The following is a 17785-nucleotide window of genomic DNA, read 5'->3' as shown; positions in this document are numbered from 1 at the left end:
ATTACTGACCTTCAAGTGGAGTCTGGTCCATCTGCTACCACTCTGTCAATTTGAAATCCACATTGCCAAGTTTCCCTGACTTTCTAGATGAGCAAACCATGGGGAGCCTTGTCAAATGTCTTACTAACATCTACGTGCACCATATCCACCACTCTACCTTCATCAATTTGTTTTGTCAAGTCCTTAAGAAACTCATTCAGGCTTGTGAGACACAATCTGCCCCTCACAAAGCCATGTTGACTATCCTTAATAAGATAATGCTTCTCCAAATGCTCATAACTCCTGTCCCTAAGAATCCTTTCCATTAGCTTGCCTTCTACTGATATAAGATTTAATGGCCTATAATTCCCAGGATTATCCTTGTTGGTTGGTATTGACTAATCTTCTGGTTCTAATCCTACGGCCAGGGTGGATCATCAATGCCCCAGCAACCTCTTCCCTCATTTCACATAAGAACCTGGTATTTATTCCACCAGGGCCCGGAATCTTATCTATCATAATATTTTTCAAAAGCTCCAACACTGCCTCTTTCTTAATCTTGACATGTGCCTGAATATTAGCCTGCTCTATGCTGATCTTACACTTAACAAAATACCTCTGCCCGGTGAACACTGAAGTATTTATTAAAGACCTCCTCTGCCTCCTCCAATTCCAGTCACATGTTTCCCCCAATATCCCTGAGCATTCACTTTAGTCATCCTCCTGTTTTTCACATACTTGTAAAATGTTGTAGGGTTTTCTTTAATCCTACTCATCAAGGCTTTTTTCACACCCCCTTCTAGCTCTCCTAAGACTTTTCTAAAGCTCCTTCCTGGTTACCTCATAATTCCCAAGATCTCTGTCTCTGGTTTTTGCTTCCTACGCCTTAAGCATGCTTCCTTTTCCATCTTGATTATATGTTACACCTCTTTTGTCAACCATGGTTCTATCAACCTCATATCCTTTCCCTGTGTCAGTGAGACAAACCAATCCAGAACCCCATGCAGGTGTTCCCTAAACAAACTCCACATTTCTGCTGTGCATTTTCCTGAGTGCATCTGCTCCCAATTTCCTGCCAAATGCCATTGTAATTAGGCCTCTCCCAATTAAATCCTTCCCATACTGTTTGCTTCTTTCCTTGCTGATATCTACACTAAATATTAGGGAGTTGTGGTCACTATCTCACTCACCAAGAGATTTGCCGAACCTCAAATCCCGTATGGCCTCTTCTCCAACTATCCTGTCCTCTATCTGTGGCAGGAATCCTTCCTGAACACACCTAGCAAATTCTACCACTTCTAAATCTTTTGCACTAAGGATGTGGCAATCAATATTAGGGAAATAGAAGTCAAACATGACCACACTGTTACTTTTACACCTTTCCAAGTCTGCTGAATTGTCTGCTCCTCAGTGTCCCAGTGGCTACTGGGAGTCTTGCAGAATATACCTAATAGACTGATTGCTCCCTTCCTGTTTCGGACTTCCACCCATACTGGCTCAGCAGAGTCATTCCCTCCAAAATGTTCTCCTCTTCTGCAGCTGTGATACTATCTCCTTTTATCCCTGTTCCTATCCCTAAAAAGTAGATTGAAAGACTGTTTTTGCAGAATCAATTGTTGGTGGTTATCCAACCTTGTATTTTTGACAAACTGTACATACGCCTTGCAAATATGGTATCATGGTGTTCATTTTTATTTGCACTATATCGTAGTCTTGTTTTCTTGGGAATATCAGATTGTTTTCTTTAACCTTTAACACTTCCCTGACAAGCTTATGTCTTTTATGGTGCTTCCTATATGCCTCTCTGATACAAGTAATTTTACCTCATCATTTTACTTACTTTTGATTAAATGCTCAAAATCTGGCTTCCCACAAGTGATGGCAATGTGTATTCTCCTTTGATGCTGCAGAGCTCAGTTTCCAATATGTGCATCATTACCAACTAAGTTACCTGTTACTGAGCTCATCACTCATTGTCTCTACTCGCTCTTCTCCGATGTTTTGCATTCAGGTCTTTGTGATTTGTCTATAATTCACTTGGCACAACCAATTCATGAGTTTGATTTCCAAAGCTGTTTCCTCCAGTCTGCAAGGAGTTCAGATCCAAGCAATTATTACAAATGGCTTAATGTTTTGACAGGGGGAAAAAAAATTAAATCATTTTGGGAATATTGCTTTTGATAGGCTCTTGATTAGAAGGAGCTAAAGATGGCGCCAGAGGGCAACTTCTTTCAGTCTATCTGCAAAACAGTTAAATATTTTTCTCTGTATTTCTCTTCTTTCCTTTTCAAGGTACTGAGGTCCTGTCAGAGTCCATGATCTGGATCTGCACTCAATCTATGGTTTTCACAGCAGTGGACTCTCACTCTTGGAGCTCACGAGCAGCCTGGTGTTTTCAATATCTCTAGGAACAGCCTGAAGGACAGTTGCCTTCGAGGAGCAGCCCTGTGTCCCTGAGGATGAACCGATTCCATGCTGGTGTCGCCAGCATCACAGGAGATCAGAACATCAAGGCAGCAGGGTACACTGTCGTCAAAACAAGCAATGCTGCATACTATAACGTCAAAACAACGAGCTGTTAGTCTCCCTCTCACTGTGGCAGGAGTGATACCTCTGTTTGCTTGTTAGTGAGTGAGAGAGAGAGAGAGCCTGTGGCAGTTTGAACTGTTGGGTGATCAGTGGTGTTTGATGGACTTTAGGTCATGGTCTCTTTGGGGGCTCTGCTATTCCGTGCATGGCAGGTGATGGGGGGGGGGGAGCGGGGTCTGATGTTTTCTACTGAGGTGAGGGGGGGAGGGTTGGTGCATTTGCTGCTGCTTGCGTGCGTGGGGAGGGGGCTTTGGGTTTCTAGCATTTTGCTGTCATTCATTCCTTGGGGATTTTCTTCTGTTTCATGAATGTGTGAAGAGAGTAAGAATTTCAGGTTGTATACTGTATACATTCTCTTTATTAAATGGAACCATTGAGCTATTGATACCATCAGAAAGCATAGAATACCTTTATCAGTGCAAGTCTCACAAACTCTGGAAACTCCAGGTATATAATACTCAAAGTTGTTCATTCTAACTGGAAAACCCTATCTCTCTCTTGATCCTACCACAAACCAAAAATCTTGCTGATAATTGTCCTGTTCCTACCAGAACCTAAAATCTTTGTTACTGTTCTTGCATATTGTCCTTACATTCACTTAATGAGAGGACGAGGGTCAGAGTAAGAGAGGAGCAGATCAGAGAGAAATTAGAATGTACAATCATAGAGGTAGAGTGGTTTCAAAACTGAAGAGCAATTTCAGAGATAAAGAAGCTTGTTATTGGTGATCCTGGAGAAGAGGATTTATTGATTACTTTGGAGTCTATCGATCATGAGCAGAAGCTGTCTTAAATTATGTTGAGAAAATATCCAAGGCATCAGAAACGTGATTCAACCTTCACAACTGAGCTTTTGTAGTTGTAAGTGTCAACTTACCATTATGGTCATTTGTCAGTCTTTTGAGAGATAAGCATCACTGTGTCCAAATCATCATTTGCTTAGCATTACTCTGCAAACACTATTTCTGGCTAGGTTTTTTTATTGTATCCCTGTTTAATAATCAATCTACAGGAAAATCTCTTCCCTAGCAAAAGGCTCACCAGCTGCCGTGTTGAAGAATCTGCAGCCCTTTCTCCACAGAAGGGAAAACATAACACTAATACCCATGCCAAAATAAAAAGAAAATAAGAAATATCTCAGCAGGAAGGGAGGTGAAACCACATATGAAAATTATAGGCAAGGAGAATGGATTGGAGAGATCTGGCCAAACTCATTGACAGTGTTTTCAGTATTTGAAATATTCCATTGAAAGTTTTTACCCCTATGAGAAGCCCAAGTCCAATATCAGCTCAATAAGTGTTGGTTACTCCTTACTCTATACCTCAGCAAGTTACTGATAAATCTCAACATAATAACACTGATCTCCCTCCTGGCATTTATCCCTGTAAGCAAGATAAATACTGCACCTGCCCCTTCACCTCCTCCCTTACAACCATTCAGGGGACCAAATCAGTCCTTCCAGGTAAGGCAACACTTCACTTGTGAGTCAGTCGTGGTCATCTACCGCATCCAGTGCTCCTGGTGGGGTCGCCTCAATCTACATCAGTGAGAACCGACGTAGACTGAGGGACAGTTTTGTCGAGCACATTCAGTCTAGCCAGCACAATGGGTGGGATTTCCCGGTGGAAGAGGGAGGGCGTACGTTTTTTGGAGCATTGGGCTCTCTTCCAGGGAAAATGGGACCTGTACAGATGAGACTGTTGGCCACCTATTTGAATACTACTTCCCATTTTGACAAGTTGGTCCATGGCCCCTCCTTCTGCCACGAGGGTCCCGCAGCCAAGCTCAAGACCCGAGACCTCAAGCCCCGAGGGCCCCGCAGCCAAGCTCAAGACACGAGACCCCAAGCCTCAAGCCATGTCATGTTTTTGCCTGGTTCTGGGGTCCGAGCCCGAGGCAAGACCCAGGTTCTGGGTCCTTATCCAGTCTCTGGCTTGGAGTCCAAGTCTTGTCTCCTAGTCCATGGTTCCTAGTCCTGGTCCCACTTTCCTTAGCACTACCCTGCATTCTTGTGCCTGCTCCTTGCCTGAATCCTGTCACGTCCCTACTCTAGTCAAGTTCTGTTCCTTGTACTTCAGTGTCTGTGTCTTGCATTTGGGTCTGTTCCAGCACCCCCTATTGTGACAAAACCTATAATTTTCATTAAATTGAAGAGCAAAGTACACCCAAGGGAATAATTTCTGAAGGCTGAAGGTTTGAAAAGAAACTGCATGGGCAGTAAAATAAATCTTCTAGATTAGATTATGAAGACACCCGGTCCTCTTTTATTGTCATTTAGTAATGCAAGCATTAAGAAATGATACAATATTTCCTCCGGTGTGATATCACAAAACACAGGACAGACCAAGACTGAAAAAATCTAACAAAACCACATAATTATAACATATAGTTACAACAGTGCAACAATACCATAACTTGATGAAGAAGTCCACGAGCACAGTAAAAGTTCAAAGTCTCTCAAATGTCCCACCTCTCACGCATCTATAATCAAAAGCCAACTTTATTCTGCTAAGAATCTTTAATCCCTGTATATTAACAATATCACAAGTTTGTTACAGTATGTGCTTAAACTGAGAAGTTATTAAGTACAAGGGGTGAGTTACACGCCCTCGTTACATGCACGTGCAGTTCAACTCTGAGAGATTATGCAGAAAGTTTGAGGTTAATAACTCATCAGGGGTGATTGATAAGTTCGTGGCCAAAGGTAGAATGAGATGAGCTATTAACTTCAAACTTTCTGCATAATCACTCAGAGTTGAACTGCATGTGCATGTATTGAGAGCTGTATAACTCATCTCCTTCTACCATAGGCCACAAACTTATCAATCACCCTTGCTATGGACACCTTCTGGAGGTCCAAGATCCGTATGCTCCGCGACCACTGGACTAAGTGTGTAAATATAGGAGAGGACTATGTTGAAAAATAAATGTGCTAGGTTTTCTAAAATTGACTCCTTCTACCTTAGGCCACGAACCTATCACTCACCCCCCGTAAACCTGCCTCTGCCACTTCCTGAGCAGTGAATGTTTCAATCAATTTAAGAAAAAAGCATTTTTCTGAATCGGTGAAAAATAGGGCTGCTAATGTAGTTCTGAACTATTTCATCATTGTTCAAATTCAAATCCTTTTGAGCACTGTCATTAAGATGGTTAGATCTTAGCTTTGATCCTAACCAGGAAAGTCTGCTAAATTATTGAATAACATTTGTGGTTAAAAAGGATCAATAGAAATAAAAAAAAAATTTTTCGGGGATGTGAATTGGTATTTACTTTGGGTTGTTTTGGAATAATAAATCACCTGTTACGTTGTAGTGAAAATGAAAGCAGTTCTTGTTGAGAACACAGGGCTCCACCTCAGAGGTTTCAAGGCAGGTTTTCCCATCCACCGGTCGACGTAGAGGATGTCGAGTTCGGACTTGAGTGTTCAAGATGTTACATTCCTATGTAAAATTTCCAAATAAACAAATGTGAATAGCAACATTTGCCCTAATTTAGTGAAAATACCAAATGTGAATGCTGAAAACCCGAATTTAAGGCAGAAAATGTTAAAAGGATCCAATTTCCTGTTTTCAAAGAATTTATGGGTTGTCTTGGGAAGGTATGAGCTCAAAAGAGCATTCAGGTGCTTTATTTCACCTTCTAATATTGTATTCATTAAAATGAATTGTATTGGTTGTGTTATTCAAAAGAATTAACTATTTTTTCTCTCTCATGAAAGAGGAAATAGCTTGTAGTCATTTTTTTCCCAATTGATTGTTTGCATGTTATTTAATAAATAATTAACAGTTTAATAATATGACTTGGAGCACATTCTACATCTTGTAAAATTTAAAATAAAATAACTGCTAATGCTAGAAATCTGAGACACAAGCAGAAAATACTGGAAACCCTCATTTAAGCATTTAAATACATCATTTGCTTCACCACTGCATTCCTCCTCTTCTTCATAATCTAAAATTAACTTGTTTTCTCTCTTTCCCAGTTCAGATAGTGTTGCAGATCTAAAGCATTAACTGCTGCGATGTCCATGGATTATGTCTGACTTGCAGAGTGCCTCCAGCATTTTCTGTTTTTATTAAGCTTATGTTCAACAGTTACAAAGAAATTGGTGTTTTTGTTGAAACCATTGGCCAAAATCTGATGCATTTTCTTTTTTTAGATCAACTAATAAATCATTGTACAAAACCACACGAAGAGAATTTGTGGATAAATTCATCATATGGTCTGAGAAGCAAAATAATGAACTCAAAAATACATTCTGAAGTAAATGCTAGCTAATACCAGTTAAAATTCCTGATATCTTCATACTGATTTAGGTGAATGTGACTCAACAAATAATTAGTTTAGTTCAAAACAGATGGAGAAATTTGGGAGAAGTTTAGTGAGGTGGGATGTCACCTCAAGGTTTTTACCTACTGAGTTCTGGGTCAGGTCTTTCATAACAGGAGTTTGTCAGAACTTAAGCCTATAAGATCTTTCAATATCAGAGATGGAAGCTGTTCAACCACCAAAGGAGTGATGTGTCATTCAGAATAGATTCGGAATAGATTCAGTACTAAGTGGCTGGAAATCATCAAGGAATTCAAGCAGATTAGGCACTGATGAGTTGACCCTCCAAAAAAAAGTAAAATTAGAATGGGGCAAGCAACACTATCGCAGGAAAATAATTCTGGAGGTAAGCTTTGAGGAGCGATTTAGTACCCGAGGTTTGGAACACTGAAAGTGATGCTTGAAAGTTTTCTACCTATGGGCTGTCATTTGCTGCATAGTTCATTAATCTAATATTAGACTCAATTCAGTAATGATTAAAGTTTTTCCATCATTTTTGAAAAGAAGACATCAGGAGTAACAGGGAAATATTGCTGCTGATCTATATGACATTAGGATAATCCAGATATTTCTTTCTTGGCCATGTACATTTGCAAATTTTCTATAAAGTACTTAAGGACATATTTGCTAAATGGAATTTACCTTATGGTCAAATATTATTATTACTAGATATAATTAACCTTCAGCCTTGATAATGTAATTATTTTCCACCACAATCCTCTACTTCTTCAATCTAAATATTTCACATAACTGTACAATAATTGGTTAACATTTATTATCAAATAATGCAGAACATAGTGAACTGTACAGCACAAGAACAGATGTTTAATGTCTTTGCTGAATATGCTGTCAATTTAATCGAACACCGTCAGTCTGCACATGGTCTATATCTCTACCCTTCTGTTCATGTGACTGTCCAAGTCTCTCTAAAGCATTGCTATTGTATGTATTCCCTGGGCAGCCCATTCCAGGTCCCAACTACAATCTATGTTCGATGTTCTCCCTCTTCCCTTAAAGTTATTCTCTCTCGTAGCATGAAAAATGATCCTGACCATCGGCTCTATCTATGACAATTGTAATTTTATATGCTTTTATCTGCCTCTACTGCTTCAGAGGTAACAATCCAAATCTATTCAACCTCTCCTTCTCGCTAATGCTCTCCAATACGGGCAATATCCAGAATCAGAATCAGGTTAAATATCGTCGACATAAGTCATGAAATTTCTTGTTTGTGGCAGCACTGCAGTGCAATACATAGTCATAAAATCTATTGATTACAATGAGAATTATGCTTATTATTTGCTTATTTATTTATTGAGATGCAGTGCTAAGTAGGCCTTTTGGACCCTCTGAGGCACGCCACCCAGCAATCCCCCAATTTATTGCCAGTCTAATCATGGGACCATTTATAATGACGAATTAACCTACAAACCACTACATCTTTGGACTGTGAGAGGAAATTGGAGCACCCAGAGGAAACCCACGCAGTCATGGGGAGAACGTACAAGACTCCTTACAGGCAGTGGCGGGAAGTATACCCAGGTCGCCCGTACAGTAAAACTTTGTGCTAACCACTATGCTACTGTGACATCCCATTTTAAAAATAAGTAGTGCAAAATGAAAGGGAAAAAGTGCTGAGGAAGTGTTCACGGATTCACTGTTCATTCAGAAGTAAGACAGCGGAGGGGAAGAAGCTGTTCCTGAAACATCGCCTGTGTGTCTTCAGGCTGCTGCTCCTTCTCCCTGATGGTAGCGTAGCAATGAGGAGAGAGCATGTCCTGGCTGATGGGGGTCCTTCACGATGGATGCCACCTTTTTGAGGCACCACCTTCTGAAAATGTCCTGGATGCCGGGGAGGCTGGTGCCCATGATGGAGCTGGATGAGTTGACAAATTTCTGCGGCTATTTCTGTTCCTACGCAGTCATCCCTCTGTACCAGTGACGCAAACAGATAGAGTGCTCTCTACAGTACACCTGTAGAGTCTTTGGTGACATAGCAATTCTCCTCAACTGCCAATGAAATACAGTCGCTGTCATGCCTTTGTGTAATTAAATCATAACATGTTCAGCCCAGGGTAGATACTCAGAGATGTTGACACCCTGCACCTTGAAACTACCCATTCTTTTCAATTCTGATCCCTCAATAAGGTTTGGTGTATGTTCCCTGACTTACCCTTCCAGAATTCCATAATCAATTCCTTAGTCTTACTAATGTTGAATACAAGTTTGTTGCTGTGACATCACTCAACCAGCTGATCTATCTCTCTCCTATACACATCCTTCTCACCTACTGAAATTCTGTCAGCAACAATATGTCATTGGCTGTGTACTTAGCCACACAAACGTGGGTGTGGGGAGAGTAGAGCAGTGAGCTAAGCACGCATCCTTGAGGTGCGCCAGTGTTGATTGTTTGTGAGGAGGGAACGTTATTTCTGATCCGCACAGACTATGGTCTCCCGAGGAGGAAGTCAAGGATGCAGTTTCCGAGAGAGGCGCAGAGACCCAGGTTTTGGAAAGTTTTCATTTGGACTGAGGATATGATTGCATTGAGCACAGCTGTAATCAGTAAACAGCAGCCTGATGTAGGTATTGCTACTGTCCAGGTATTCCAAGGCCAAGTGGAAAGCCAACGAGACAGCATCCATTGTAGACCTATTGTGGAGATAGGCCAGTTCTAGCGCATCCAGGTCCTTGCCTAGGCAGCAGTTGATTCTAGCCATGACCAATCTATCAAAGCACTTCATCACATTAGATATGAGTGCCACTGGGCAACAGTTATTGAGGAAGCTCTCCCTGCTCTTCTTTGCCACTGGTATGACTGTCATCCTTTTGAAATAGGTGGGAACTTCTGACTGCAAGAGACTGTGGGAGGTTAAGGATATCCTTGAACACTCCCGCCAGTTGTTTGCACGTTTTCAGAGCCCTACCATGTACACCATCAGGGCCTGACACCTTTCTTCTTTTCAAATCGTTTTATTATTATAATCCAAAATTAACACGAGCACATCGAAGTAAGCAACACTTACATTGTCTCAAGAAAAAAACATTATTTTAAAAATTGAAAAAATTTTGGTGATAAAAAATCCCTACTAAGCAAGAAGAAGTGGGGGAAAAACCCCATTCGGTGTTTGTATGCGTCATAGAAAAAGCTTCTAAGGATAATCATCAGACCACCAGAAAGAAAAGAAATGTACCAAAAATTTACAATTAGATCATGCAGGAAATCTCAAGTGATAATAATAAGCAAATGAATCCCATCTTTTCTCAAAATCAAACATAGGTTCAAAGGTTCAACTTCCAATTTTCTCCAAACTATGACATAGCATCATTTGAGAGAACCATTGTGACAAAGTGGGAGCTGATGTATCCTTCCACTTCATCAAAACTGCCCTCCTAGCTATCAATGTAACAAATGCAATAACATGCTGCTCAAGGGTCTGACACCTTGTGAGGGTTCACCCTCTTGCAAGATGTTCTGATGTCTGCCACCAAGACTGAGGTCACAGGGTCACTGGAAGCTGCAGGGATGCACATAGATGTGGTTTTATTCTCCCCTTCAAAGTGTGCATCAAAGGCTTTGAGCTCTTCTGGGAGTCAGGCATCACTGCCAGTCATGTTAGGTTTCACTTTGCAGGAAAACCTGTCAGAGCTGGCGTGTATCTGATTCTATCTCTATCCTCAACTGGAAATATTTTCCACTCTTAAAGTTGTCTTCTGTAGGTAGTACCTAGACTTCTTGTATAGACTTCTTCCGTGTTGAATGCCACAGATCTAACCCTCAGCAGGCTATGAATCTCCAGGGTCATCCACAGCTTTTGATTTGGGCATATCGGGTATGTTCTCAAAGGCACACACTCATCTACACAACTTTTGATGAAGTCGGTGACAACGTGGCATGTTCATTCAGATTCGAAGATTAGTCCCTAAATATTGTCCACCAGCTCAAAGCAGTCCTATAAGCTTCCCTACCTCCCTTGACCATACCTTCTTGGTCCTCACAACTGGTGCTGCAGCCTTTAGTCTCTGCCTATATGCTGGAAGTAGAAGTACAGCCAGGCGATCAGACCTTCCGAAGTGTGGGTGTGGGATGGCACAGTAAGCCGAGGTAGAACAGTGGTCAAGTACATTGGCTCCTCTGGTTCCATAGGTGATATGTTGGTGGTAGTTGTTCAGAAACTTGTTCAAGCAGGCCTGGTTGAAATCACTTGCAGTGATAGGGAAGACATCAGGTTGCACTGTTTCGTGCCTGGAGATTACAGCACTTAGGTCCTCCAGTGTCTGGCTGCCGTTGGTCTGAGCTGGAATGTACACCACAGCCAGGATGATGGTGGAAATCTCCCTCGGCAGGTAAAAAGGACAACATTTGACCACCTGATGATCCAGGTTGTGCGAGCAGGTCTGAGGCAGGACTGCCATATCTGTGCACCACAATGAGTTAATCGTAAAGCACACTCCACCTTCTGTCCTGTCCTTACAGTGAATGTTGAAGCCATCAAGGTGCTGGGCTGCATCTGAAATGATGGGGGATAGCCATGTTTGAGTGAAGCAAAGTGCTTAACAGTCCCTGATGTCCCTCTGGTACAGCAATTTTCCAGTTACTGTACATTTGCCAGAAGGATAGTTGGTAGTGGGAGTCTAAAGCTTTTGTGTTTCAATCCTACTTGCAGATCAGCATGATTTCTTTGTTTCCTTTTTTCCTTCAAGGGAAACTGCACTCATGACTCAAGTCTGTAGTCTGGGATTTGTCAATTTTAGTGTCCAAAGATTTTTTTAAACGGTTTAAAATGATGTTGCTTACTGAAGTACCCATGGCCGTGACTGTGGATTTCAGCTGTAGTAGAAATATTTCCTGAATGGGAATATTTGATGATTCCTATTGGAGTTGCAGACTATGAGTCACCCCTTATTGGCACCATCCTTCTGAAACAGTGAAAATCTGCGCCACTCCAAAGCCTCCACATTCATCTAATAGTATCACGACCAGAACTGCACACAATACTCCAATGTGGCCTGAACAATGTTGTCTTTTGCAATGTGAATTGCTGACTTTTATATTCAATGCTTGACTGATAAAGGCAAGCATACACATACACATACATACATGTGTGTTGTCTCTTGGACTATGGACTTGCACCCCAAGATCCCTCTATGCATCAATGCGGATATTCTTATCAGCTACAAATTTTACCCCAATAGCCTAAGTGTGAAAATATAATAGAATTTAATGCATAAACTGAATTTTGATTTAAGATTTGTTGTAATAAAATCTTGCTATCCACACTTTGGAGCAGGTAAATGGCTGTGGGGAGTAACTAAGAGAAATGAATGCAGTCCACATATATTAGAAGATTGTATCATTTGCATAATTTCATGACTTTTTAATTTGTATAGTACTTTGGGAGAGATGATAAAAAATCTTCAAATTTAGCATTGTTAAAGTTTTGTGTGCCCAACTTTTCCTGGAAGTTCAGCCTAGCTGGCTGGATCCTAAAGGTTGAGGCTGACAGTAGCAAAGGGTATTCAGCTGGCCATATGAGTAGTAACAGCCCTATTGGTTTCAAGAAAAATAATAAGACACTATTTAACATATGTAGACCTGAACATGCCGAGGGACAGCTGCCACATCTGCCACTATACTGCACAGCTTCATTCCAGATGGAGTGGAACAGCATAGCCTAGTCTTGCCATATACATAGAATAGAAGGTACTATTTATTTCAAAGTGATTTCTCAGTGATGAATAGTATGGTCAGGGAAATAGACGAAGTTCTCTGTCCCAGGGATAGAGCATCCCGAGGGCTGTGTTGCCTGCCTGGTGCCCGCGTTCAGGACATCTTATCTAACCTGCAGAGGAATCTGCAGTGGGAGGGGAAAGATCTGGTTGCTGTGGTCCATGTGGGTACCAATGACATAGGTAGAATGAGGAAAGAGGTTCTGCTGTGGGAATTGACCAGCTAAGAACTAAATTAAAAAGCAGGACCAACAAAGTAGTAATCTCTCAATTACTACCTGAGCCACGTGCAAATTGACACAGGGTTAAGAAGATTAGGGAGTTAAATGTATGGCTCAAGGATTGGTGTGGAAGAAGTTGGTTTGAATTCATGGGAAATTGCCACCAGTATTGGGGAAAGAGGGAGGTGTTTCACTTGAACAGATGGTACCTGAACCGTGATGGGATCTAGATCCTGGCAAATTGCATAACTAGGTTTCCGGATAGGGCTTTAAACTAATATAGCAGCAGGATGGATTCAACAGATTGGAGAAGTATGGATAAAGTACAAGAGAAAAGTGTGGATAAAGATAAGTAAAGGCAAAAGTTAGGCTGGAGTGCAGAAAAGTCAAGTGCATAAGTAAACATAGATGACTAGATTTTAAAGGCACTTTATGTAAATGACCATAGTATTAATAACAAAGTTAGTGAACTTGTGGCGCAAAATCAGTATAAAGGGGTATGATATAGTGGCCATTACAGAAATGAGGTAGCAGTGTGGAGAATTAAATATCCAAGTATATCAGGGAATATAGAAGGATAGGCAGGAAGGTAGGGGAGGTGGGGTGGTTCTTTTAATTAAGGATGAGATCAGGGAGAGGGACTAGTTAAGATCTAAGGAGCAGAATGTTGAATCCATCTGGGTGGAGATTAGGAATAGTAAAGAGAAAAAATCACTGGTAGGTGTTGTCTATAGGCTACCAAATAATAACATTATAGCGGCACAGGCAATAAACCGAGAAATATCTGAGGCATGTAAAAATGGAACAGCAGTTAACCTATGGGACTTTAACTTGCACATAGATTGGGTGAACAAATTGTTCCAGGCACCCTTGAGGAGGACCTCATAGAATGCATATGTGATAGCTTTCTTGAACAGCATGTTACTGAACTTACAAGGGAACATGTCATCTTGGATCTGGTCCTGTGCAATGAGGCAGGTAAAATTAGCAATCTTGTAATTAGGGATCCTCTTAGAAAGAATGATCACAGTATGATTGAATTTCTCATACAAATGGAGGGTGCAATAGTATGATCTAAAACTAGTGTATTATGCCTAAACAAGGGAGACTACAATGGAATGAGGGAGGAGTTGAATAGGGTAGACTGGGAACACAGGCTATATGGCGAGATGGTTGAGGAACAGCGGAAGACTTTCAAACAGATTTTTCACGATGCTCAAAAAAAGTATATTTCAGTTAAAAGCACGGACAGTAAGGGTGGGGAGAATCAGCCATGGATAATTAAGGAAATAAAGGAAGGCATCAAACTAAAAAGTCATGTGTACAAAGTCACCAAGAGTAGTCGGAAACTAGAAAAGCAACAAAGAACCACTAAGCCAGCAATAAAGAATGGAAAGATGGATTATGAAAACAAACTGGCACAAAATATAAAAGGGGATAGTAAAAGTTTATATAATTATATTAAGCAGAAAAGAATGGTCAAAGTGAATGTAGGTCCTTTGGAAGACGAGAAGGGGGAATTGATATTGGGTAATGAAGAAATGGCCGAGACTTTGAATGACTATTTTGTGTTGGTCTTCATGGTGGAGGACACGTCTAACATGCCAAAGAGAGATGATATGGATATAATGGGAGATGAAGACCTCAATACCATAGCTATCACTAAAGAGTTGGTGCTGAGCAAACCTGTGGGCCTAAAGAAAGACAAGTCCCCTGAATCTATGGAATGCATCCCAGAGTACTGAAAGAAATGGCAGAGGTTATGGTAGTAACTTTGGTGATAATTTACCAAAATTCTCTGGACTCTGGGCAGGCCCTGACGGATTGGAAGAAGGTGAATGTCACACCATTGTTCAAAAAAGGATGTAGGCAAAAGGCAGGTAACTATAGGACAGTTAGTTTAACATCTGTAGTTGGGAAAATGCTTGAAGCTATCATTAAAGAAGAAATAGTGAGGCATCTGGAAAGAAATGGACGCAGCATGGATTCAGCAAAGGGAGGACCTGTTTGACAAACTTACTGGAGATCTTTGAGGATATAACAAACACAGTGGATAAAGGGGAACAGATGAATGTTATTTACTTAGATTTCTAGAACACATTCGATAAGGTGCCACATAAAAGACTTATCCATAAGATAAGGATGCATGGAGTTGTGTGTGATGTATTAGTATGGCTAGAGGATTGGTTAACCTATAGAAAGCAGAGAGTTGGGATATGGGTGCTTCTCTGGTTACATGAGTGAGCAAGGGTTTGGCAGATGGAGTACAATGTTGGTAAATGCAAGGTCTTCTACTTTGGAAGGAAAAATGGAAGATCAGATTATTATTTAAATGGTGAAAGGTTGCAGTATGCTGCTGTGAAGAGAGACTTAGGAGTGCTTGTACATGAATCGCAAGAGGTTGGTTTTCAAGTGCAGCAGGCTATCAAAAAGGCAAATGGAATGTTGGTCTTCATTGCAAGAGGGATTGAATTTAAGAGCAAGGAAGTTATGCTGCAACTGTACAGCGTACTGGTGAGGCTGCATCTGGAGTACTGAGTGCAGTTCTGATCTACTTACTTAAGGAAGGATACACTGGCTTTGGAGGTGGTGCAGAGGAGGTTCACCAGGTTGATTCCAGAGATGAGAGGGTTATACTATGAGGAGATTTTGATTCAGCTGGGACCGTACTCAGAAAGATAAGAAGAGATCTTATAGAAACATAAAATTATGGAAAAGATAGATAGGGGAAGGAAAGTTGTTTCCTCTGGTAGGAGAGACTAGAACTAGGGGACATAGCTTCAAGATTCAGGGGAGTAAATTTAGGACTGAGATGAGAAGGAACTGCTTTTCCCAGAGGGTGGTGAACCTGTGGAATTCCCTACCCAATGAAGCAGTGGAGGTTACTTCAGTAAATATATTTAAGACAAGGTTGGGTAGATTTTTGTATAGTAGGGGTATTAAGGGTTATGAGGAAGAGGAAAATAGGTGCAGATGAGTCCATGGTCAGATCAGCCATGACCTTAGTGACTGGCTAAGCAGGCTCAACAGGCCAGATGGTCGACTCCTGCTCCTATTTCTTATGTTCTTAATAGGACTGAGATTTTACAACAATATTCTACTTTAGTTTAATGCCTTTAATGGTTAGGTATGTTAATCTAATTAATTTTTTCAAAATGTTAATTATTTTTAAGCACACTTGATATTTATCGTATGGAAACTATTATTACCATTTTTCTTAACAACTAATTCCATTACTTAGCCTAATAGGTTAGATTTACCACAGTACATAATTATCTATTTAAATGTTTATTTTCCTTTTATATCATCTCAATGTGTACTTAAGAATGTATAAATAATTGTAGTTTTATACATATAAAAAAATGGAAAAGGTTATATGTGTGAAAAAAGTACATGATATTTGTGAATTCCTTATCCAAATAAAAATAAAATTAAAAAAAAATAAATTATGAAATGAATCTTAAAAAAATCTAACTTCTTCGATAGAAACCAATGCTCTGCTGCTTCCAGATTTATCACGCGAAAATCTATCCCTGCTGAGGCTTTCCTGCTCAATTTGAGACCCAGCAGTATCAGCCATCCATCCTTAGTCCACTTGAACACAAACAAAGGAAACCAGGTAATTCCAGGTAGTGGGCCAGGTCTGGTAAGAAGTGAGCTGATGAGAATTCACAGCATGAAGATGAACTCATTTTACGTACCTAGTTTTTCTGTTATTTTTTTGAAGATATCAGAACAGTCAACAAAATCTCTCATTTAGATAAGAGATTAATACATCTACAGTATATAATGGTTGTTCTGCTATGTTTCCTTTATGGAAAAGCACATCTAGTAATAAACTGCTGTAAACTCATGTTTGATTCATATTCAGTTTAGTCATGTGTGTATAATTAGTACTATATTTTGCTTTTTGCATTAGGCATCATTAAACAACAAACTGTTGGAGAAGTGAATTAATTGCAAAATAATTACCTAAAATTTGGAAGATCTCCATATGAGATTTTGAGCAGATCACTGTGTAGAATCATGATCTAACTTTACATGTGACTACAGGAATATTGAGATAGTAGTGACTGCCCTCCCTGATGAAGGTTAATACATGAAGGCAGATAGGGATCATTAACAGTCAACAGACTTCTATAGTTAACTGTTATTCTGTGAGATGCCACAAATGATAAACAGATAGTAAGAAGGCAATCAAATTCAACAGTGCTTAAAACAGCCAGTTAGCTGCTCACAATATATTATCATATTTCTTTTTGCTTCCAGCTACCATTACAACATGGAAGAATGAAATAGGACCTTATTTAATGAGATGTTTCAGTGTTAACTAGCCTTCAAATCCATATAAAATTACAGCTCGTCAGGGTCATCCACCAATTAATTTTACTCAATTTTAGCAAGGCCCTAAATGGCAATTCTTAAAAATAAAAATAAGATAGTTTTGAATTGTATTTATTCACAAATCAAAGAAAAATTGAGGTTTCACCTCAATCTACTCATACTGCAGAATGTGGCTTTTCACCTCAGATTCACAGCCAATTCCAGAGCTGAACTTAAATATTAAAAATAAACTTCAGTGGTGTGAAGTTACAAAGCAATCATGCTGTTTCAAAGTCTAACTTAAGTAGATATAAATGAATGACTTAAAAGGTACAGTTCCCCCAAGCGCTATTATCTCCATTTCTAACTAAAGAGTGAGAGAAACATTCAACCACAGGCACCACACCACATATTAACTTCATTAATTCAAGCAGATTTCACACACCTATCATCAAAACGGACCCTTCTTATTAATTAATTTTAAATTGTCACATGCAAACTGATAAATAATCTGAAATATTAAACTACCTTGGTGAAAATAGGGAAATAATCTGCACAATTTAGAACTTTTAATTTGATTTGGATTTGATCTGATATTTAAAATCCATGTCTTA

At 40.0% G+C, this 17785-nt stretch overlaps 1 protein-coding gene across 6 annotated transcripts in view; it reads right to left on the bottom strand.

Annotated features, from left to right (window-relative positions):
• Positions 1–17785, bottom strand: part of thsd7ba (thrombospondin, type I, domain containing 7Ba) — a 1047195-nt gene that overhangs the window by 141061 nt on the left and 888349 nt on the right. For all 6 annotated transcript variants that reach the window (XM_072258592.1, XM_072258590.1, XM_072258595.1 and 3 more), the window contains one exon: positions 5867–6008. In XM_072258592.1, the coding sequence (XP_072114693.1) occupies positions 5867–6008 (142 nt within the window). The remainder of the gene's footprint in view (positions 1–5866; positions 6009–17785) is intronic.

The sequence above is a fragment of the Mobula birostris genome, chromosome 5 (genome assembly GCF_030028105.1).
Source record: "Mobula birostris isolate sMobBir1 chromosome 5, sMobBir1.hap1, whole genome shotgun sequence".
Classification (NCBI taxonomy): domain Eukaryota; kingdom Metazoa; phylum Chordata; class Chondrichthyes; order Myliobatiformes; family Myliobatidae; genus Mobula; species Mobula birostris.
The sequence above is the reverse complement of the archived record's forward strand: the minus strand, read 5'-3'. Positions and strand labels throughout refer to the sequence as shown.